The sequence below is a fragment of the mitochondrial genome of Mimulus guttatus (assembly GCF_056151865.1).
Source record: "Mimulus guttatus mitochondrion, complete genome".
NCBI classification, from domain to species: domain Eukaryota; kingdom Viridiplantae; phylum Streptophyta; class Magnoliopsida; order Lamiales; family Phrymaceae; genus Erythranthe; species Erythranthe guttata.
This window is the reverse complement of record NC_018041.1, coordinates 302,177-324,808: the sequence shown is the minus strand read 5'-3', so window position 1 is coordinate 324,808 and position 22,632 is coordinate 302,177. Positions and strand designations below refer to the sequence as shown.

Here is a 22,632-nt window from a genome sequence, read left to right as displayed (position 1 = left end):
GAGAACTGTAAGGGGCGGCTTGGCGGGGGAGGTACGTAGGCAGCCCGAGAAGTCACTTCATCGGGTGCGGACTCTTTATTTACATCCATGCTTTCTTTATTATTTATCCTCGTTTTACCCGCCTTCGCTTTTATCGTCTCTTTTCCTTAAGTTTGTTTGGCTACTCAGTCCCTCTTGGCTTGGAGCCAGATTTGAATCTGAATCTGCAATAAAATAGAAGAAAGCTATGCTCAAAAGTGCAAGTCTGCACGAAAAAGAGAGAAAGATTCTATACAGGAAGACACTGAATCATCAGCTCACATGGGAGAATCCTCATCCTCGTGGGGCGCAGTGAGAACTCTAAATATGCTTTCTCTAGAAATCGCTGGGTTGGTAAGAACCATCTCGACAAAGTGGAGTTCGCCCTTGTAAAAATCCATGAAAAAGATGACTCTCATGCATTGAGTAAGATCGATAATTAGAATCGTTCCCTGCTGGAGACCTTCTCTCCACCGGCAGTCAAACCGTAGCCCGGCGACGCTAAAAAGCTTTCTTATTCTTTTTCCTATATTGTTATTGTGGTGGATCCTTAGGAGGACATAGCCTTAATAAAGAGCAGCATTTCACATTTTGAAAGAATTCGCTAGTATGTTTGCAATCGAATCCGCAGTTCTCTTTTCTCATAGGGTAGAATAATAGGCGAAGGAATCTGCAGCTATTAAATCAGAAGCTATTGATGCTAGAATGGAAGAATAAAATCCCCTAGGACGGAAGAATGACTCCGATGCTCTAGAGTCCGATCAATAGTAGAATATACGAAGATGGCATTGAAGAGAGAAGGAGCCGGGATAAAAGCTGCTGGATAACGGTTTTGAGGAAAAAAAGTACTCTTTACCAGTATCATAGCCGGGATAAGTAAACTCTTAGTGGAAAGATCTTTTCTTCTATCTGCGTGGGGCGATGAAACTTTGTCTAGTTCATCCTCCTGGCCTTTCGAATGAAACACATGTTAAACAATTTAATAAAATAAAAAAATATCCGGACCTGGTCCTGGGTCCAAGAGCCGGATCGATTCAGAGTCATAGTCATCTCCTAGTTTCCTTTTCATTTTCCTTTTCAGTTTCAGTCGAGTGGTTCAAACTAAATGAAAGAAAGGTCGAACAATTTCTTCTATTGAATGGGCATCTGGTTCCTGGGCTAAAGCCCTAACAGCCTATTGATTGATCGGGAAAGGAAGTTCCAATGAAAGCCTTTCTAAGGTTATACATTAGCGATTGATCGAAGATCGACCGTAGTTCCTTTAACTTGAAATAGTCAATAGAATATAAAAAGAGAAGCCCTCGATCGATGGGGAGCAGGGGAAGGCCTTCATGTAGGTTCTCTTTACTACATAAGGCCCTTCAGACTAAGGTGCCCCTTTGCCCCTGACATCTTCCTGGGTTGGCAGTACTTTCTTCAATATGAGGTCTCCTGGCTGAAATTCCCGGGGGCGAACCCTTTTTATTTTGATTATTTATTTAATATTTCATTATTTATAGGCTTGAGCCATCCTTCTCTGGTAAAGTTGGCCATGACATATCGCATCGCAGCTAATCTCTTTTCCTCACAACTGCTCATATCGTGATTTTGCCCATTGGCTTATTCTAACTCCGTCTCCATGAGGACTCTTAGAAAAGGTATTTCATTTCTAATGGTAAGACCGCCTCCATTCCATACATTATTGAGTACGGGGTTGCCCCGGTTGAAGTTCTTACTGACGTACGATAAGCATGGAGAGCGAATGGGAGCATTTCATGCCAGTCCCTGTATGTAATTGCTATTTCTAAAAGAATATTCTTGTTCTTGATCTTTTCTGCCTCAACTACCCCATTCATTTGTTGTGGCCTGTAAGGTGCAGAATTAGGATGCCGGATCTTCAGCTGCCTGCAAAGATATCCTTGCACTGTTCAAATTTTGAGCATTAGCATTATCCGTGATGATCCTTTCTGGCAAGCCATAACGGCAAATCCTTTCCTTATTCAAGAACTTCTGCACCACCTTCTTAGTAAGACTTGAGTAAGAGACCGCTTCCACCCATTTCGTTAAATAAGAAATGGCAAAAATAAGAAAACGATGCCCATTGGAGGGGGAGATAGGGCCATCCATTCCCCACATAGAGAAGGGCCATGGGGCAATCCTATTTTGCAAGGGACAAGGGAGCTGTAGGAGCATTGATCTTATCCGCATTCATTTGGCACTTGTGGGCATTTCCTGCATCTGAGGAGTGTTCCATCATGACTTCGTTTAGATAGGATTTATCCACTACGGAAGAACCCCATGGATAGCCTCCGAATTGTTCTCCTTTTCTGTTGCCCCTGGAGGATATTCCCGAGTCTTGATATACTGCAAGATGTCATGGTACCACGGTCTCCCATCAGGCTCCTTTTCTATATTTAAGCAATAAGCTGGGCTATCTCTTGCTTCAATTTGCAGCGGTTGCAAGTCAACCCCACAGTCTATCTTAGTCATTGAGGCTAAAGTGGGCAGAGCATCTGCAAACTTCTTCTTCTCACGACTGAGATGAAAGAAAGTGACTTCTTCAAACTTCTCCAATAGCTGGGAGAGAGATTTCTGATAAGGGATCAGACCACTCCAGGTCTTCGAACTAGTCATTAATGGTCGGCTTAATTCGTATCCTTTCGGTATGTGTTGTGAACACTTTCATTTTTAGCCTCTCATCTTCTCTAGAGAAGCAAAACTCTAACGGATAGAACAGATGGTCCAATTACATAACTTTTTCTTTTTAATTACTTCCATGGTCGTGCCTCGTGGCACGGCAGCACCCGTACTATTGAAATGGTTCGTCAGTAGAGATGTTCCCACAGGTGCCCCTTTTTCCAATGGTACTATAATTCCTATTCCTATCCCTTCATTCCCTCTTTTGGTCTATCTACATTCAAGGAAATTCATACGCTCCACAGACAGAGCAAAAAGTAGAGTCTTGGTCAGAGCAAGCCGTCCTATTCTATTACCAGACAGAATTGGGAGAAGCTCATCCGAAACTAGAGCTAGAAACGCCCTATTTCGTTTCGTTCCCGTTCTTCATTTCCTTCTTCTCGAATCCAAGGGGGACAACTCATATTTAGAATCTTTCTGCGGTGTGCTCCGTTTACTATTCTTTCGTACTTTGTTCTTTTTACCACGCGATAGGTCAGCGGAGCGTGAGCGGGCGCGGAGAAGGAAAGGCCAAAGACTTCGGCCTAACGGGAATGAGCAACGACGAAATGAGAAGATGAGGTGCCCCGGGCACCCCCATTTAGAAAGAAGGGTCGAAGCTTTTCGGCCTGTAGCTTTCCCCGTCCCCCCTTCGCCGGGCGGTGCTTGTGTGGGGGATGCGCCACCAGAAATCGGGCTTGAAGCTCTCACCTTACCAACGAGCCGACAGCTGATGGCTGTTGGTCACGACGACTACCAAAAAGCTCCAATGAAGATGAATATTTCACATGGAGGAGTGTGCATCCTTATGTTGGGTGTTCTTCTGTCGTGCGACCCGGCGGCTTATGTGCGACCTGTGGCCCACGCCTCCTATTTGTTCAGGGCGGGCGGCGTGAACTCTGATTCGATCCGGGTATTCAATCCCGCCGCTGAGATGCTCAGTTGACTCCAACACCTTGATAGGAAGATGGCTTATTCAATAATTCGTGCATAAGGGTAAGGAACTTTGGATGAACTAATGCGAATGGGTGTAAGCTTCGCTGCTCGGAAACACCCAGTGCTGACCACACTGAGAGACACGAAAGCGCAGGTAACGCCAGTTGGCGAAGTGGCGTTAAGCATTCCTAGCGGTACGAAAAGAGAGGTCGTGATGATATCATCTACGTCCGTATCGCTCCTCGTGGAGTAGATCCCGCATCCAACCAAGTCTTTGATCAGGGAACGGGAGAATTCCCACTACCGCTGGTAGGCCAGCCGGGCCGTGAGCGCGGTGGGAACGGGCTTCCCAAAAAGCCGGCCCGGGCCGGTGTCAGCATAGTAGAATGAAGGGGACGGCCCTAATGTTGTGTTGGCAAAGCCAACTTCTTGGGTTTCGGGCGGAGAAAAGCGGACGTGGGGACTCGGGTCGGGGCGCAGCGTAACTAAGAGAGCCATTCCATTTAGGGCGAGACAAAATGGGCCGGCCCGGGCGGTCTGGTGTCCGAGCCGATTGGTCAGACGACGACTACTTCTTAGATTCTTATTATTAGCCTACCCCGGAATGGAATGGGATGGAATAGAAAAAACGCGAAACGCTAGCGCAACAGGGTCGGTTTTTTTGTGGGGGATAAGCTTGTGAAGAAGCAAGCTATCCCCGCCCCGACGGTAGCTGCTAGCTTTCCCCATCTCTCCTAAACTTCCCCCGGTCTTCGGCCCGAGCTGTATGAGGCAGAAACTCGTCCCACGTACGGTTCGGAGGCCGAGCCCCACCCCAGCAGTCAGGGTGCGACTTAGGTCAACTAACACAAAGAAGATAGAGTTCACTCAACGATTGCCTTTGGGTTCCGAACTCCATATGGGGAAGGAGCGTTGTTGTTTGCGAGGTCTCGATCATTTACATGGACCCACTTTTCATTCCATTTGTGGGAATTTGGTTATCTATAAACCGTCCCTAACGAACGATCGGCTCATCTTTGAGCATGATGAATCACTTCGTGCCGACCTGTTGCCAATCCACTTTCCGACCTCATATGAGAATGGAAAACTTGAGCATTTTCTGCATCGGTGGATGAAGAATCGCGAACATAATAATTTATGGTTGACCATGTTTCCAGAAAAAAGATACTTTCGAGAAAGGACGAGCACGACTGAAGTGGCTATACATACAAATCTATTTACGGATCTATATGCTTTGATTGGAACTGGAAGTTCCAGAACAGGCGGCTGGTATACCACCATAATGAAACTGCCTTTTCTTTTTTTTATTCGGATCGGATTTATGTTGGCTTCGTTGGGAGGCTCGTGTAGTTTGTTACCTCAGCTCCAAAAGGAGTTGTTGCCTTGGAATTGAGAAAGTTCCGTGGAGTTCATAATTGCATCAAAGAAGTCAAAAAAGTAGTGGCTGCGGCGCGTTGAGGCACTTCTTCGACGGTCCCCGTACGCCCGGCCTTCCGCCCCGCTCTGAAAAATGCATGGGTCGGCAGGCGGGCGAGACAGAATGGGTCGGCACTACTAACCAAGCCCAGTTCTCGCCGATAGGCGCTGGTAGCTTGCTTCCAAGCCTTGTCTTATATGATAGTTGTGGCCATAGCCAAAAGGAGCCTTAAGCACTTGTATAATGCTCAAGTCAAGGCTCCTTCCCACTCGTTGCCCAGAGGTGCTGGTTCCAGTCCAGCTCGTGACAAAGGGCTACCTTCTCTCTTAAGATAATCTCGATATCCTCACTAAAAAAAAATTGGAAATTGAAAGCCGCTTCACAAGCATAGCCGTATCTTAGCCATCGGTGACCGGCTTTCGTAAAAGCACCGCCCAAAGGTGCTTTCTCGATCAACTATCTGACTTGAATGAAGAAGCTTTTTCTTCTTCTCTTAAGATATTTCGAATTAGTGATTCGTGAGAACATACTTTTATATTCGTAGACGAAATTATTTTCTTTTGCTGGAAAGACAAGAGACCAGAAATGAAAGATGAAATAGCTGGTCCAGCGACCGAGTTTCCTTCCTTTTCCTTCTCCCATCCATCTAGTTTATGAAAGGTAGCAAGGTAAAGAGCTAAGGCAAGGTAAAAGCTCCATGGGAAAAAAAGAAGGGGGAAAAGCAAGTTATTGAGCAAGGAAAAACTCCCTACCTAACCTAGTGCCTGAAAATGGGGTTTTTGGTTGGGTTCTCTCGAAGACTTTTATCTATTAAGTACATCTACAAGATGATGAAACTATATATGATATGCCATTAGATTAGTTGTTTCAATTTCATCAGATGTGAAACTCGTCCCTTCGTAGTGGAGCCCTCTTGTCGGTGGATAACCTATTTCTGACCAGTCGGTCTTCTAGGAGGTTCGAGCGTAGATCGGTTGGTTTGTCCTCCTTTCAAAGGTTGTCTCATCTGGATCGCCATCGAAGCACTGATAAGAACTAGAGATTGTTAGCGCGTTATCCACCACGTTAGAGTGAGTCTTACTACTTATAGTCTGCCCTTTAGCCCATTAGCTCCTTTGTAACCCTTCTATAGAACGCTTGTGGGGAAACCCCTTATGGAACTCTTCCTCGAACTGCTGATACTCCTTTTGCCCTTGCCTTACCCGCTACGTCCCTTTATCAGTAGCAGCTGAGGGTTTGAAAAACCTTATCCTTCAAGTGAAAAGAAAAAAGTGCCTGCTTAATCAAAAGCTGGAAAATCATATGCTAGTACACTTGCCCTATATGCCCCATCTCCACGAAAGTCTTAGCCGGTGCTTCTTTCCGCCTTCCAACTCTCTTTGAGACTTTGATATAGGATATCAAACTCATTGAACTTTCAGACTTGACACCTTTCTTATCGGAGTGAACGGGGTTGCCTCGTTTCGGGGTTATCTTGTTGAATGTCCGTTGAATCGTATATAACTGATTGTCTAACTAAAGAGGTTTGGACTTCATACCTCTCGATCTGAGTACAGAAATGCTTGTGTAAGAAAAAGGGTCGGTTTTGGATATGTCCACCAATTCATATATCCCCAAGGAACTCTCATTAGAAGAAGCAGCATCATATCCGAGTCCATAACTTATTTTGTAATAGAATAACCCTTTGACCCCCAAAAATGGGCTCTTGCTTTTCTTAGTAGGAGTGCCCCTATGTTAGCAGGACATTTCGTGCAAGAACTAGGTTGTTTTTTTTCTATCCTAATGACTCTATCTCTGAGGTAACCCGGACTAGTAGCAACCGATCCGAGTAAATAAGATATTGTTTCATGGAATTGGTTGTTTTTTATCTCTTCTTTCTTCTATAGGCTATAGGAATCGTTCTTTTCGGTTTCAGTTCGTTACTCTACCCTGGTCTCACTCCGACCACGTACTATCCGAGACCTCTGTCTATCCCGACATGGATAGAAATTCATAGTTAGGTTAGCCAGCCTGGTAACCCCGACAAGTGGGGGGCTCCGAACTTTCCTTATCATACTATTCCACCAGACTATTCTATTTCATTCAATCTCCATTCAAAACCGTCTATATTCCCGGAACCCATAATCTGACGATTCTTTCATATGATTTTTTTTCGTGAATTCGACATCAGTGATCCACTACCATCCTTTCTTCTTTCCATTCCGGGAATAGTTGGTATGTGGTCCGTCCTTAGAAAGACCCGGGAATCCCCGTGATTGTTCCAAAGCGTGCTTCCCTTTCTTGTTCTTCGAGCTCAACTGGTCATGCTTCTTTCTCAGTTGCGCGATTCCTAACTATTAGACCCTAGATCAGAGGATGTAGGTGAATCTGATTGTTCTGACTTCTACTGTTGTAAGTTGTCTTAAGGCGCCTTTCCAGTTTCAGCCCAATAGGGGAACTCTCCGGTGAGGAGGATCCCATTTAGAAGAAGGAAGAAAAACCTACGTATCCTTTCGCCTGGAGCTAGGGTCAAAGATCAGTCCAAGCTAGGATCCGCTCTCGGAAGTCAAACTTCTCCTCTGCAGCTAGGTCAGTTCGGGCTACGATCCTTCGAGCAGGGCAGTTCATGAGCTGCTATCCCCGACCGAACGGTTAGGCAAGACTACGGCGCTGGGGTAAACATCCCGTTTACCAAACAAGACGTCGAGAGTTTCACTTAACCATTCCCCTCCTGCAGCCAAAGTGATAGCGGTTCTAGTATCCACCGGTAATGTGTGGAAGAGGGTAAGCTTTCTATGTGGATAGGACGTATCAACACCTTTTCCATCTTTTAAAGAAAATATAGTTGAATAATATTGTGTTGGGTCCTGAGGACCAGGATGGCCGAAGATCAAAACCTAAATGTGCCAGGGGTTGATCATCGAAGCCAGGGCAATAACGATGAAGGAATGAATTCAGTTGTGGCTGCTACTATATCTGCGATCCTATCGCTAGGACTTTCACCAGGTGTATTTCCAATACACCTGCAGGTTGCTCAGGTTGCTGTGGGAGTGTCCTCGTCTTCTTCCTTTCCCCATTCTTCAAGTAGCATATCAACTCTTTCTTCAGGGAGATACTTATTCATGCTTTCTTCATTTATCTCCCCGTTTAATACCTTATCCGGCAGGTATTCTTGGAGGGTCAGAGAAGTTCTCGGCTTTTGTTCGTACTCTTCCATAGAGTCCAGATATTCCTCGATCTCCGTCTTCTTCCTCTGGATCTCCAATGGTAGGACAGGTAGTTTACTACTTTTTCTTCCCTTTCTCTGCCCTCCTTCTCCATTCGACATGGCTGGCTACAGTCCTATATTCTTTCCCAGACGAAAATGCTTACCGGACTGATGACTTTCCTGAGCTCGTAGGGAACTTACTTTAGACTGAAGAAGCCAGCTAACTTCGTTCAATTGAAGAAAATTTTTGAATTGGCATCCTTCTGAAGACGGCTCTGGAGTGACTGCTTTTCGGTTCATCCGACTATTATTTACGCGATTTCCCGATCGAGCCAACCTTTTTCCTACTCTTTCTTCCTCTAGCTCCAGGGTCACTACTATTCTGACTCCAGGTTAGAGCCTATTTGCTAGCTGGTTTGCTGGTAGAATGGGGATAGATAGCCTTTGAAAGTCCCTTTCCCTTTGACTCTGCTTTCTTCTATTGGACCAGGGATTAGATAGTTGCCTCATACAACGCTCTTTGCTTAATTCCTTACTCTAGAACCAGACTGACAGGCTAGAGCGTTAGAGCATGGGATTCATAACCTGACTTACTTGGTGACTCCTATAGTACAACCAAAGGCTAGTTGGTTAGCTTGTTCATACAGCGCTGGACTTGCTCGCTGGGATAGAGGCAAGGCTTGAGAGCTGGTTTGCAAAAGATTCCAATCCTAACGATAGATCTAGGGCCGGTCGTATAAATCCTTGTTCTTTTATTCTAGATCAAAAAGATTTCATTCATTCATTTCTTTTAGCCTTATTTTATTGTTATTAGCTTATATAAAGTGTCTATGTCGATATCTTCCTGGCTTCTATCTCTTTCTTCTAGTAGTTAGCTGGGATTGAGAAAGCTCCGCCCAAAGGTGCTCATATTATGGGCCGGGCACCGGTAGGCTAAAGTCAAGTCAAAACTACGAGAAGGGGGGGATCCTTTTTTTGAAGTTTTCACTCTTTCAAATAAGACTTTGGGTTTGTGTGTATACTATCCTTGGAAGTCAATATTAAACCAAACCACGGGACGCTTCCGATCCTCAATTGGAACCCCCGGGTGAAATCTACTTACAAAAAGACATCGAAAGCTTGGACAGAACGAGAAGTGAGCGAGATGATAAACTTTTGTGGGCGTATGTATAAAGTTGGTCTTTTGTGCTTTTCGGCACCCTTTTCGACAAGGACATACGCGTTTGAAAGGGAAGACCGTCCTGCACTTTCCTGGTAAGCGGCACCGGGATTGCTCAGGTTCAGGATCCCGTGATCGAGAGGTAGAGGTACGCTCGAACCTCGGATAACCTTCGCTATCTTTCTTTCTTCCCGGCCGGAGATGTCGAGTCGTTGGTCGGTCGTCTTTAGTTTTGCATCTTTGTTGACGAAATCAGTACCACGTCCTGTGCGCGTAGCAGGAGAACAAGATGGAAGCGCGCCTGAAGGGGAAGCGGTCCGGCAGGTGGGCGAATCACCATCCGACCTCGCCAATCGGACTTTTAGGGGACTTTCACCCGTCCCCGAGCTTCTGGGCGTTGAAAACCTATTTCCGATTTATCTAGAGAATGCTTAGGTAAACAGCAGCTAGGAAAAGGGTTCGGTTTGAGAGTGTAGGGATAACTCGCGCGTCTCGGTTTGACCTACCCGGTAAAACAAAATTGAACCTTGAGTCGAGGTCTTTTCGAGACTGTTTCTAACTGTATGCGAGACTGCATATTTTTTTCTTGTTTCTAGTTCCGTTGATGGAGGGGAGGTTTACAAACTCCTTTTCTGTCTACGCCGCTCTTTCTCCTCAGGATGGCAACCTGGCATAGGGGGAAAAGGTTTCAGCCCAGCTTCGAAGTTTCTTTGAGTTCGGCTGATAGAATCCCATCCCGTTTCCAGGCGGAATCCTTCAACAACTTAGTGGCTCTATCGGGTGTGCTAATCCGCTCAATATGAAATTCTTCAGGAAGGGGACTAGACGAAGAAGAAGAAGAGGAGGTCTCGCAGGATGCCATTTGGGCTGCAGCAGACGCTGAACAAAATGAGTGGCAAAACCTCCTTTCGTCCAAGGAGTGGCAGTCAACAGATCGCCATTTCGCGATCTGCGAACAAAAGGTGGCCGCCATTTTTGAGATCTTTCAAACTAGTTGGAGGGAAACCTTACCCTGAACATAACGGGGGAAGAAGATATTCGAAGAGGGATTAACGTCTACTTCTCCGACATGCACCGCTTCGACTCAAATAAACAGAGATTCAATCATCTCAAGGTTTGAATGTGTCGGAAACCCTCGAAGTCAGATCTGGCGTGAAATCCAGGGATACATTGAAAGCTAAAAGGGCGGGGGACGCCTTAGCCCTTAGAATCGAATTCTAAAGCGGCGTGGCGCTGCTGGCTGCTTCTAATCAATAGAACAAGAAGAGGAGTCAGCCAAAAAGACACCAAAAGTAACGACCACCAAGATAGGCATAGTAATGAAATCTTTTGATCACCCATTTTTGGAAAACCATTTTTGGGGGCTTCCGCCTTACACAAGGCAGATTGGATTGCCTGAATCACGAGTCTTATATACTGTGTTAAGATCACCTCATATTGATAAAAAGTCCAGAGAACAATTTGAAATGAAAATCAATAAACAATTTTTTATCATAAAAACAGAAAGGCATGAATTGCGCAAGAAGTTCTTTCGGTTAAAACGCCGTGCGACTCGGAGGACATAAGACTTCTTGGTCAAGCCAAAAAGATTGCCGACTGGATGCTCCTACCCCACCATGCCTGGCCCTTTACCTTACCTTAAGAAGAAAGAGGAGGTATGAAGCGTGGGAAAGAATACAAGAAGTCTATGATACGTAACCTTAAGGAGTGGCGGCAAACCTCTTGATTGATCAACGTGAGTGAACTGTGCTTAGACGCTTCGTAAAACCGCACCGATCTACGAGAGGAGCTGATAGATGAGTAGGCTTCCCCTTTCGATTCACGGAATGTGATCTGGGACACGATGGGAGTTTGCGTGCCTCGGTAGGAAAGAGATCACCGGAGTATAGCACAAGATCGCCTTTTCTTGCTGCCATGGGGTCGACCTGTGAACAAGGTAAACCCAATGGGAACCAAAAAACGGGGGTACCGCATTGGGCAGAAGACGATCCAAAAAGCGAAGGCTCACCCAGCTAAAGGAAGGAGCTTTGGAAGCTTACCTTATTATTAAAAGGGGAAAGGGGGTGAGATAGGCAAGAGGTAGCTTGCTTCCAAGCCGGCCCGGCCGCGAGGAATCAAGAGATCTTTGCCGGTGCTGACTTGGATCTCGGGTGACGGAATAAGGCGGCCAGAAGCGACGAGCAGTCGCGGTCGAAGCTTGGCTACAGCGAAGCGCTTACCAAGCGCGAAGGAAAGGCCTCCGCCACTTGAGCCGTATGCGGGGTAACTCGCACGTGCGGTTCTTAGGGGGGGCTAGTAGGAGCCATCCCATCCCAATAGCGTATATTTGGAGCTCAATATGAAATTTTATTTTCTTGCAAGACCCGTTCGGATAAGGGAAAACTCCAGAGATTGCTTCGAAGTAAGATCCTTGCATTGACCCTTTCCTGAACCAGAACGGGTTATGGGTGAGAGGAAAAGAGGATCCAAATGTCCCATCAATAAAGTGAGGGCTTTCCGGACCTTACTCACCCCCCCTCACTCCCCCTTTTTCAATAAATAAGCCCCGCTTCCCTAAGGGGGCCCCTCTCTGATAAGGAAGGAAAGGAAAGAATCTCCATTTTATGACAAATCCGGTCCGATGGCTGTTCTCCACTAACCACAAAGATATAGGGACTCTATATTTCATCTTCGGTGCCATTGCTGGAGTGATGGGCACATGCTTTTCAGTACTGATTCGTATGGAATTAGCACGACCCGGCGATCAAATTCTTGGTGGGAATCATCAACTTTATAATGTTTTAATAACGGCTCACGCCTTTTTAATGATCTTTTTTATGGTTATGCCGGCGATGATAGGTGGATCTGGTAATTGGTCTGTTCCGATTCTGATAGGTGCGCCTGACATGGCATTTCCACGATTAAATAATATTTCATTCTGGTTGTTGCCACCAAGTCTCTTGCTCCTATTAAGCTCAGCCTTAGTAGAAGTGGGTAGCGGAACTGGGTGGACGGTCTATCCGCCCTTAAGTGGTATTACCAGCCATTCTGGAGGAGCAGTTGATTTAGCAATTTCTAGTCTTCATCTATCTGGTGTTTCATCCATTTTAGGTTCTATCAATTTTATAACAACTATCTCCAACATGCGTGGACCTGGAATGACTATGCATAGATCACCCCTATTTGTTTGGTCCGTTCTAGTGACAGCATTCCCACTTTTATTATCACTTCCGGTACTGGCAGGGGCAATTACCATGTTATTAACTGATCGAAACTTTAATACAACCTTTTTTGATCCTGCTGGAGGGGGAGACCCCATATTATACCAGCATCTCTTTCGGTTCTTCGGTCATCCAGAGGTGTATATTCTCATTCTGCCTGGATCCGGTATCATAAGTCATATCGTTTCTACTTTTTCGGGAAAACCGGTTTTCGGGTATCTAGGCATGGTTTATGCCATGATCAGTATAGGCGTCCTTGGATTTCTTGTTTGGGCTCATCATATGTTTACTGTGGGCTTAGACGTTGATACCCGTGCCTACTTCACCGCAGCTACCATGATCATAGCTGTCCCCACTGGAATCAAAATCTTTAGTTGGATCGCTACCATGTGGGGGGGTTCGATACAATACAAAACACCCATGTTATTTGCTGTAGGGTTCATCTTTTTGTTCACCATAGGAGGACTCACGGGAATAGTTCTGGCAAATTCTGGGCTAGACATTGCTCTACATGATACTTATTATGTGGTTGCACATTTCCATTATGTACTTTCTATGGGAGCCGTTTTTGCTTTATTTGCAGGATTTCACTATTGGGTAGGGAAAATCTTTGGTCGGACATACCCTGAAACTTTAGGTCAAATCCATTTTTGGATCACTTTTTTCGGGGTTAATCTGACCTTCTTTCCTATGCATTTCTTAGGGCTTTCGGGTATGCCACGTCGCATTCCAGATTATCCAGATGCTTACGCTGGATGGAATGCCCTTAGCAGTTTTGGCTCTTATATATCCGTAGTTGGGATTTGTCGTTTCTTCGTGGTCGTAACAATCACTTCAACCAGTGGAAAGAACAAAAGATGTGCTCCAAGTCCTTGGGCTGTTGAACAGAATCCAACCACACCGGAATGGATGGTACAAAGTCCTCCAGCTTTTCATACTTTTGGAGAACTTCCAGCTATCAAAGAGACGAAAAGCTATGTGAAGTAAAAGAAGAAAAGGTCGCCGATTGCTACTAAGAACCTAACAGAACTTTTCAAAATGTGGATGGAGAATCCTGCAATCCGTCGTCCCCTTCATTCCATCCAGCCTCCTGTTCCGCCCGGTCCTGAATTACCCTTTGAGGAGCCATCCGTGTCCAGCTTTATCCATCCAATGTATAGCGGTTTCCATTTGACCATTTTGATGCGTCATTGGCGAACTGCTGAGGTAGATGGTGATAGGAAATGGTATTTGGCAGCTTTGGCAATGATTGTGGTAGGGTCCAATTTTCGCTCATATTTTTTCTTTTCTAAATGTGGTTATTCCTTTGAAGCCAAAGGTGCCAGCATGTGAAGGTGAACAATGTGTTCCATGGGATTTGATTGGTGTGCGCTGTCTGATTGAGACAGTTGGTTTTGAGCCAAGTGAGGATATCCTCTGGGGGTTGTTGGGTGAAAGTGAAATGGAGTTGACTCCCTCCATATAGTTTTAGCTTTTGTGCAGTCTCGAAGCACATGGAGACCAGTTTCCATGGACCATAGAGATAGACCAGCTAAGGGTGTAGTTACATAGGATCCCGTGATGAGGGGAATCGGACAGACATAATAAGCTCTTTTATCGAGCAAAGGATCCCTTTTCCTTAAGCGTAGATTCAGGTGCGGACGAGATGAGACATGAGAGAATGAACGGACATGATCAATAGTCGAATAAATAGAAGGAGCGGACTTGATCAAGGGGAAGGAACTAGAGATGATACCACGAGCGGGTTAGATGCAGACACTGACGATTCCCTACCGTCAGCCGACGCTGAGTGGTATAAAGAGAGATCGGGCAAAGAAAGAATGTTTAGAGGCGCTAGTGAGACTTCAATCAACTGGTCTCGTACCGGCTGCGACGGAGAAATGGAATGAATCAGCTGCAGAAGAGGCATCCCCCGTATCTGTTCTTGTCTTTCTCTTTGTTAGAATCAGCTCCGAGTCTTTTCGCCGCAGACGGTCTTTCATCAGTAACCTGTGTGCTTGTTGGTGAATGCCTATCTGGTGCTCAAGTATCCGGTTCTTCTATCAGCGCTGGTATCCTATTCCAACTATTAAGATATGTTGTAAGATAAGATTCTGGTTTAGAAATAATCTGTCCCTAACACTATGAATTTCGTACTAGAAAGCTGTTAGCTTAGGGCGGATGAAAGAGTTTGCAGTCCAGAATTCAAGCCTAGGAGGATTCCCAATAAGCTAATAAGATCTTTTTTCGATTCTGCGATAGGGCTTTTCCAGTGTGATCTTAGGACTTTTTTCGATTCGTAGATGCGCGTGATAGGGTGTAGATGTTATCAACAAAGCAAGTAGTCCTATTGCTTCCAATAGCTAGGATAGCTAGGAAGCTGAGACTGTACCAAGCGCTTTTATCGAGGTCGGCAACAGAAAGAACCCTCCCGGTTTGCTACTCCAATCACTAAAAGAAGGAAACTGACCAAAGGGTAGAAATTCACTTTAGACTCTACTGTGGCACCCGCTAAAGCAATTGTAGCAGCTCAGGCACCAACTTATTTAGCACACGCTAACAATTGAATTAAGAATGATTGACTTCTAGATAGAATGAGTAGCAGATCATAAATATACGGCAAATTGAACTACTATTTTGAGTTTAGTAGATGTGAAATAAAGAGTCAATGCAGAATAGAATGAGTTCTCATCTTATGATATTAGCTGTAATCGATTGAATGGCCAATCTCCTGCTTTCATTCCGTTTGGAATCAAGATGTGATCTGAGAGCGGATATAGGAATCCCCTGGTAGTGGTAGTTGGGTTGGTGAAATCCGAGAATGGAATAAGGCTGGAATGCTGAGACATATTGGCATTGTATTTTGCCTGAGACTTCCCGCCCGCCCCGTTCGTTATCTTATGGAAGAATTGAGCTTATTGCTGAGCTGGTTATTCAGAGCCAGCAATTGGCTGTCGGATTTCGTCCCGCAACTAGAAGAAGATGGCTTCGGGGGTCACTGTGGTGTGGTTGAATGTAGAGCAGTCCGCCCTTACAGTCTTTGATCAGTAGATTATTTAGAACTTCGGAAGATGGTCAAGGCTTTTATACCAAGCCACTGCACTAGATGAGCATGTAGTCGTCCTAGTAGTCGGCCAAAAATGCCTCTATTCTTTACTAAAATACTATTTCGGATGAATGGGGAATTACGTTGCTCTTTGATCTGCAGAATAAGGCCTAGGAGCTCTCTCTTTTATGGCAGAGATCTCTCCACACCAATCACAATGGGAGAACCCCCACTAATAGGAACAATTGAAGACCTGGTTCTTTCGTCGTTGGACTTCTCAGGCTAACGTTCATATGTCCCTAAAGCCCTAAGGTAGCTAACTATTTTCTATATTCTTAATATCAAGCACAGAAGCAGGAAAGCTACCCACTCAGAAAGTCTTATTCAAAAGCTTTCTTTACTTTAGGAGAGGTCATATAAGACCGTGCTTAAAGGTCTAAAGAGTCACGTTCAATGCCCATCAGCCTACCGGAGGCTAAAGGATGAGCATGAACAAAAGAGCCCGAAGCCAAGGGCATTTTTTTCTACATTGAGACTTCAAAGATTGGAGAAAGCTATGAAGAACATTCAAGGGCTAGATCAATATGGCGGAATGGATTATGAAGATCTCTCCTTCTTGCCAAACATCAAGTTCCCTCACAAGTTGAAGATGCCCGACTTCGCCAAATATGATGGAACTGGAGACCCCACATCTCAAGGTGTATTGCGGAGAGTTAGGGCAATATGGCAATAAGATGCAACTGAGGATGTTCTTGTTCCAAAGGAGTCTGACAGGATCTGCTCTGAAATGGTATGCCCACAGATGGAGAGAGCTGGCAGCACAGGTCAAACCTCCCTTGGATGAGCGAGAAATGATATCCACCTTCCTGGAGGCACAACAGGAACCCTACTATGAAAAATGGATTGCTGCTACCGGAAGCACTTTTGCCGAGTGGAGAGATGGTAGAGAATGGTTTTAAAACAGGCAAGATTCATGATTACTCTTCTTTGAAGGCTGTGGTCGAAACTCTCCAAACCCCAGGAGCCAAGAAAAAAAAATCCTAGGATAAAACCAAAGGAAAAAAAGGGTCAAGCCTCTTATGTCATGAATGCTGGAATGCCCTATCCATACTATCAGCCTTATCAGGTCCCTGCTCCAGCCTATCAGGTTAATCCTCCCCCTGTCAATCCTTATCAAGTTCTTCGTCAAGGACACCCGGCCCAAGCATATCAATCCCCAACTCAGGTGACTCCCCCTGCAACGAACAATCAAGCACGCAACCGGAGGCCGAGAAGAGAATTCACCCCTTTGTCGGAACCCTTGTCACAAATATTTCAAAAGTTGGTAGATTTGAAGATCATGGAACCAGTTCCCCCAAAGCCTGTCAGCAATCCTCCACCCTCTTGGTTCAAAGCAAATGAGACTTGCGCATACCATTCCAATGCGCCTGGTCATGCTACGGATAAGTGCTTGATCTTGAAGCACCGCATTCAAGACATGATTAATAGAGGTGAAATTATGGTACAAAGCGACCCTGCTCCTAATGTTCAACAAAACCCCTTGCCAAGACATGAGGGCGCTGGCATAAATATGATTACCATGGATGAAGAAGATGGAGACCCCACTCCCTTTGGCAGCATCCACTAATTCGGAACAACATTTGAAAGCCATATTTCGACCCGGACGTTCTCGGGATGCCGCTAATAACCAACGAATGGCAAGTGCTTTTCCTTGTGTGGATCCTATTTCAATGGGAACTTGATGAGTCGATCCACCTACACGTCTTGCTTTTACTGCTATATCGGGAGTGACTCCACGTATTGCTTGACGTAAAACAGATAGTGGATTTTTTTCTTTCTTTTGTGAAATTTTTTTCATGGCTCGATAGAGAATTTGATAAGCCAATGGATTTTCTTCCGTGTTTCAGAATACGGTTAACCAACATGTTAACTAATCGATTACGAGAAATTGGATCGGATTTGGCTGTTTTTTCTTCTGCAGTACCTCGACGTGACATGAGCGTGAAAGGGGTTTAAGAATCCGTTTTCTTTGTAGAAGGGCTAAAATCACTTATTTTTGCTTTTTGACCCCATATTGTAGGGTGGATCTCGAAAGATGTGAAAGATCTCCCTCCAAGCCGTACATACGACTTTCATCGAATACGGCTTTCCGCAGAATTCTATATGTATCTATGAGATCGAGTATGGAATTCTGTTTACTCACTTTAAATTGAGTATCCCTTTCCTGCTAGGTCATACTGATCCTGTATTTTACATATCCATACGATTGAGTCCTTGGGTTTCCGAAATAGTGTAAAAAGAAGTGCTTCGAATCATTGCTATTTGACTCGGACCAAAAAGTCGAGGTATTTCGAATTGTTTGTTGACACGGACAAAGTCAGGGAAAACCTCTGAAATTTTTTCAATATTGAACCTTGGACATATAAGAGTTCCGAATCGAATCTCTTTAGAAAGAAGATCTTTTGTCTCATGGTAATGGTAGCCTGCTCCAGTCCCCTTACGAAACTTTCGTTATTGGGTTAGCCATACACTTCACATCTTTCTAGCGATTCACATGGCATCATCAAATGATACAAGTCTTGGATAAGAATCTACAACGCACTAGAACGCCCTTGTTGACGATCCTTTACTCCGACAGCATCTAGGGTTCCTCGAACAATGTGATATCTTACACCGGGTCAATCCTTAACCCTTCCCCCTCTTACTAAGACTGAAGAATGTTCTTGTGAATTATGGCCCGGGTATATAAGCAGTAATTTCAAATCCAGAGGTTAATCGTACTCTGTCAACTTTACGTAAGGCAGAGTTTGGTTTTTTGGGGGTGTGATAGTGGAAAAGTTGACAGATAAGTCACCCTTCCACTCTACAGAACCGGACATGAGATTTTCACCTCATACGGCTCCTCGTTCAATTCTTTCGAATTCATTGGATCCTTTTCCGCGTTCGAGAATCCCCTCCCTTCTTCTACTCTGTCTCGAAGAGTAACTAGGACCAATTTAGTAACGTTTTCATGTTCTAATTGAACACTTTCCATTTTTGATTATTCTCCTTTGATAATATTATTCTCTTTACCAAACATATGCGGATCCCATCACGATCCTATAATAAGAACAAGAGATCTTTCTCTCGGAATTGCTGCTTGAAAGAAGTGTTGGACCTTTGATTTGATTAATTAACATTTCTTTTTTTGATTGGCCTCCTCCTTTCTTTAATCCACAGGAGGTCAAATTAGAATTCTAATTGCTGTGCAAGTGACTGAATCTATTTCAGTCTAATTCGATCTACGAAGAAAAAATCACGCTCTGTAGGATTTGAACCTACGACATCGGGTTTTGGAGACCCACGTTCTACCGAACTGAACTAAGAACGCTTTCTTATCACGGTAGATACGACTGTAAAGAAAAAGGATTCTTTTTGTACCCCCAATACACATCTTGCATGTATATAGTTAAAATATATCCAATTTGAATCGATCTCAATGGATCCCTCGTTACTGCCCAGAGGAGAAGAATAGGTAGGGATGACAGGATTGGAACCCGTGACACTTTTGACCCTCAAACAAAGGCGCTACCAAGCTGCGCTACATCCCTTTCAATTGGTCTACAGTGTCATTGTAGAGAATCCCTGCCCTCTTTTCCTCCACATCGTTATTTCCTCCATCGATATCCAATTTCTCTTGCCATTTTTTTGCTTTTTTTCTTATCTTATTAGTCAAGCGCTAGCGCCCCTATAGAATAGAGTCCATTTTTCTGCTATCAATGAAACCGAAAGAAAGACAAAAAAACCAGTGCCTTTCGTATAGATCGAGACTTGTAGCTTGATTCTTTACTCATTCCATACATACTGGAAAGAATTGCAGGAAATCGTTCGATAACACTTCTTCCTATTTCTTTCTCATGATATCCGACGATCAAGACAATTCCCGTGAAACTCTTTCATTTCATAGAAGTGAATTCTTATTCTTACGAAAAAAATAGCATTTCCTATTGATTTGTCTCCTGGGCTGGACCTATTCTTTGTCTTATTTTAAATTAGCCGTCGCTACGCTGTTCCCAAGGACTAGCAAAATCGAAATAGCGAAATTCTTGGGTCATCTCAATGGGTTCAGAAACCACACGTTTCTCTGGATCATCATAGCGTACTTCCACATATCCACTCAGAGGAAGGTCTTTTCGTAATGGATGACCCTCGAAACCATAATCTGTTGATATACGGCGTAGATCCGGATGATTGATGGAAGAAACACCAAACATATCCCAAACTTCTCGCTCCCACCGGCCGGCTGATGGAAATGGACTGACTACCGGAGATATTCGTGTTACTTCGTCTGCACTGGTTTGTACACGAATGCGTGAGTTATACCGAGTACTCAGTAAATTATAGACCACTTCAAATCTTCGTTTTCGAGAGGGATAATCAACTCCGCAAATATCGATCGAAACTTGAACCCTTGTATAGGTATGCAATTTCAGAAAGCACAACAATTGAAATGGGTAGTCCGTATTGGTATCAGATCTATTCCCATGTTCCGATCTTTCCATTTTTTTGACCCATTTCTTGGGTAAAATCTCCCAACTATATTTGAAAATGAATTGGTTATCCATAAAGAAAAGATAAAGAAAGCTTTCTTGTAGTTCCGCTTCTTCCTCTAAAAATGAAGAAAGACTTGTCGGAAATGGCCTTGGTCCAACCAAGAAAGGCATGGGAGTTTTTGGGCATTGCTTGAGCTAAATCAAGCTTAGGTCGAGTGTTGTAAAGACTGGCTACCTAGAAAGTCAACAAGAAAGATGAAAACTTCCGTCACTGCACACTTTATATATCTCAATTTATCAGGACGTCCATAGCAGCTCCGCTTTCTTTTCTGAAACGGCTTTCTCGATACGAAATAAAAAGCCCGGCTAGACTATATATAGCATTACATTAGCTGCGGCTTTCAGTATCTTACTAATGCAGCAAGGGAGGGAATACTTTTTCCAGAGAGGGTAGGAAAAAACCAGCATTTCTATATAATTATACTCGACCACAATAAACTGAAAACCGCGGAGTTGAGAAGGGGCCCCAAACAAAACCATAACTCAATGTTGTCCGCCTTCTGTCCCCCACTACCAAAAGACGTGGAGACCTTTTTATCTCGTCAGCTCCTTACCTAAGGCTATCTTCACGTCACTTCTTTGAACTCGCTTAAGGAAATCCCAAGCTCCAATCAGCTTAGCTCTAACACTCGAAAAAAAAAGAACTAAAAAAAAAAGAACAAGGCAATGGGGCCGGCAGACCCCCATTTATACCACCACTCAAAACGACAACTCAAAAGACCAATTCATTAGCTAAACTCATCCCTATTCACTTAGGAAGCAATCGGACTGGCCTCTTGCTTTTTCTTTATAGAAAGCGTGTTCAAGGCGTCAAGTCCTTTCGTTTAGTACGAGATCACATTTCACGGTGCTTTGCTTACATTACACCTCTGGTCTATCAAATCATCGTCCAAGAACAAATGCCTCTTCAAAAGAGAATCTCGAAGAACTAGACGATCCTTACCAGTCTTACTAGGCAGGACAGAAACCAATCCTAGAACTACAAGATGATACCTTTGAAGCTACTTCTCCTAACGACAAGTCAAGGCATACCCTCCAATAAAATAAAATAAAGGAGAGCGGCTTTCCCTCTACTATTAGAAAACAAGAATGGAAGTCACAATAGGTAAGGGGAAGTACCATTGGGCGAACTCCGGTCGAGAAGGAAATGAAATTATACAAGAGGGAATGTCAATTGAGATATACTCTTTCCCTTCCTTATTCATGATTCATGCTTGAATGAAGTCAGCAGTGGAATTGTGTCAGGCTATGACACACTTTGCTACTTATTAACTTCTTAGAAAGAAGGAAATGCCTCATTTTTTGGTCCGGAGAGAGCTTTTTATCATTCTATGCGATGAATATCAGATCAAGTCTTAAGTCTTGTGCTTGGTAAGCGGGAGTAATCTTAGACGAATCTAGATATTAGATATTGGTGATAGTACTGGTGCTCAAGACCCGGCTTATCCAAAGATCTCTTTTTTGAATCAGGCTTCAAAGTAAAGTCCAAGTAAAAGAGTGCAGTTTCGCGAGAAATAGGATAGAGAGCGGGTGGAACACTGTACCAAGGACAAGGATCGACCTTTAGGGAGAGAGAAGGAGAAGATGGAACCTGATATGAATAAGAGGTGGGGGTAGGTCCTAGGTGAATGGGCTAGACCGGAAAGCGCGTTCACTCCAGGAAGAAGGAATGCCCCAACCACGATTAAGCGCTACGAAATCAGCCCTCCATACCATGACCTCTCTCTATATAGGAGCCTTACAAGACTTAGACAGCTTCGAGAAGACTCCGGGCTTGCCTGAGGAGCTATTTCAAATGAGACAGGAATGAAAGCAAGGCGGAGAGGGGGAGGAGAGTTAGTCAAAGCTGCACGGGACCTATCTGCTGCCTCCACTTCTCCTTAAGGTAGAGTTGAGCTTATTCATGAGGATGATTCGTAGTTCTCATAAGTAAGACAAAGATCTTACTTACGCACGATTCGAATACACAGCTAGACGTAGGCAATGGTTTGAATGCTCGCACAGACGGAATAGAATACCGGATTGGACCTTAGCCGCTCGGGAATCGAACCCTTCTCCACCAGGAAAGGAAATCGCCACGACGCTGACATCTTTTCATACGTACTAGACCCGGAGTACAGGCAAATTCGGAACAAGCCGCTTACACGACTTCCACTCCTTACCAGACTTCCAATACAGACAACTCAAGCAAGAGGTTTGACATCACTCCTGCAACTGCAAGACAAAGACTCAATCAAGAACCAGAGAAACTGCAATCAACCTTAGTCAAAGACTAGCCACATCCCCTGGCTTGCACCCTGACTCTCAGTCTCAGTCAACTCAAGGTGAGAAGCGAAAGGCCAGCAACTGCACTAACTGAGGGACACATTGAAAGCAAGAAAGAAATAGAACTTAGACAAAGAACAATAATACGATACGGAAATCCGAGTCGGCAATGGGCCGG

The 22,632-nt window shown here is 44.5% G+C and overlaps 4 protein-coding genes and 2 non-coding genes, besides 2 other annotated features; 3 read left to right on the top strand and 3 right to left on the bottom strand.

Annotated features, from left to right (window-relative positions):
• Positions 1 to 2,734: 2,734 nt before the first annotated feature.
• On the top strand, positions 2,735 to 5,002 carry ccmFc (cytochrome c maturase subunit Fc). One transcript has 2 exons: positions 2,735 to 3,501; positions 4,453 to 5,002. The coding sequence occupies exons 1-2, from the start codon at positions 2,735 to 2,737 to the stop codon at positions 5,000 to 5,002; spliced, it is 1,317 nt and encodes a 438-aa protein (YP_006460172.1).
• A 5,665-nt stretch (positions 5,003 to 10,667) lies between these two features.
• On the top strand, positions 10,668 to 11,772 carry rps10 (ribosomal protein subunit S10). One transcript is given in 2 exon segments: positions 10,668 to 10,917; positions 11,690 to 11,772. Coding segments are annotated over 2 exon segments (333 nt in total).
• A 203-nt stretch (positions 11,773 to 11,975) lies between these two features.
• Positions 11,976 to 13,559, top strand: COX1 (cytochrome c oxidase subunit I). The gene has a single exon. The coding sequence runs from the start codon at positions 11,976 to 11,978 to the stop codon at positions 13,557 to 13,559; it is 1,584 nt and encodes a 527-aa protein (YP_006460170.1).
• Positions 13,560 to 17,189: 3,630 nt separating this feature from the next.
• Positions 17,190 to 18,524: a sequence feature (chloroplast-derived region 14).
• Positions 18,525 to 18,760: 236 nt separating this feature from the next.
• Positions 18,761 to 19,263: a sequence feature (chloroplast-derived region 13).
• Positions 18,894 to 18,967, bottom strand: trnW-CCA. Its single transcript has one exon. It is a non-coding gene; the product is annotated as a tRNA-Trp (tRNA).
• Positions 19,113 to 19,187, bottom strand: trnL-GAG. Its single transcript has one exon. It is a non-coding gene; the product is annotated as a tRNA-Leu (tRNA).
• A 365-nt stretch (positions 19,264 to 19,628) lies between the features above and the next one.
• ND9 (NADH dehydrogenase subunit 9) lies at positions 19,629 to 20,201 on the bottom strand. The gene has a single exon. It carries the CDS (start codon positions 20,199 to 20,201, stop codon positions 19,629 to 19,631), a length of 573 nt encoding a protein of 190 aa, YP_006460169.1.
• Between the last annotated feature and the right edge of the window lie 2,431 nt (positions 20,202 to 22,632).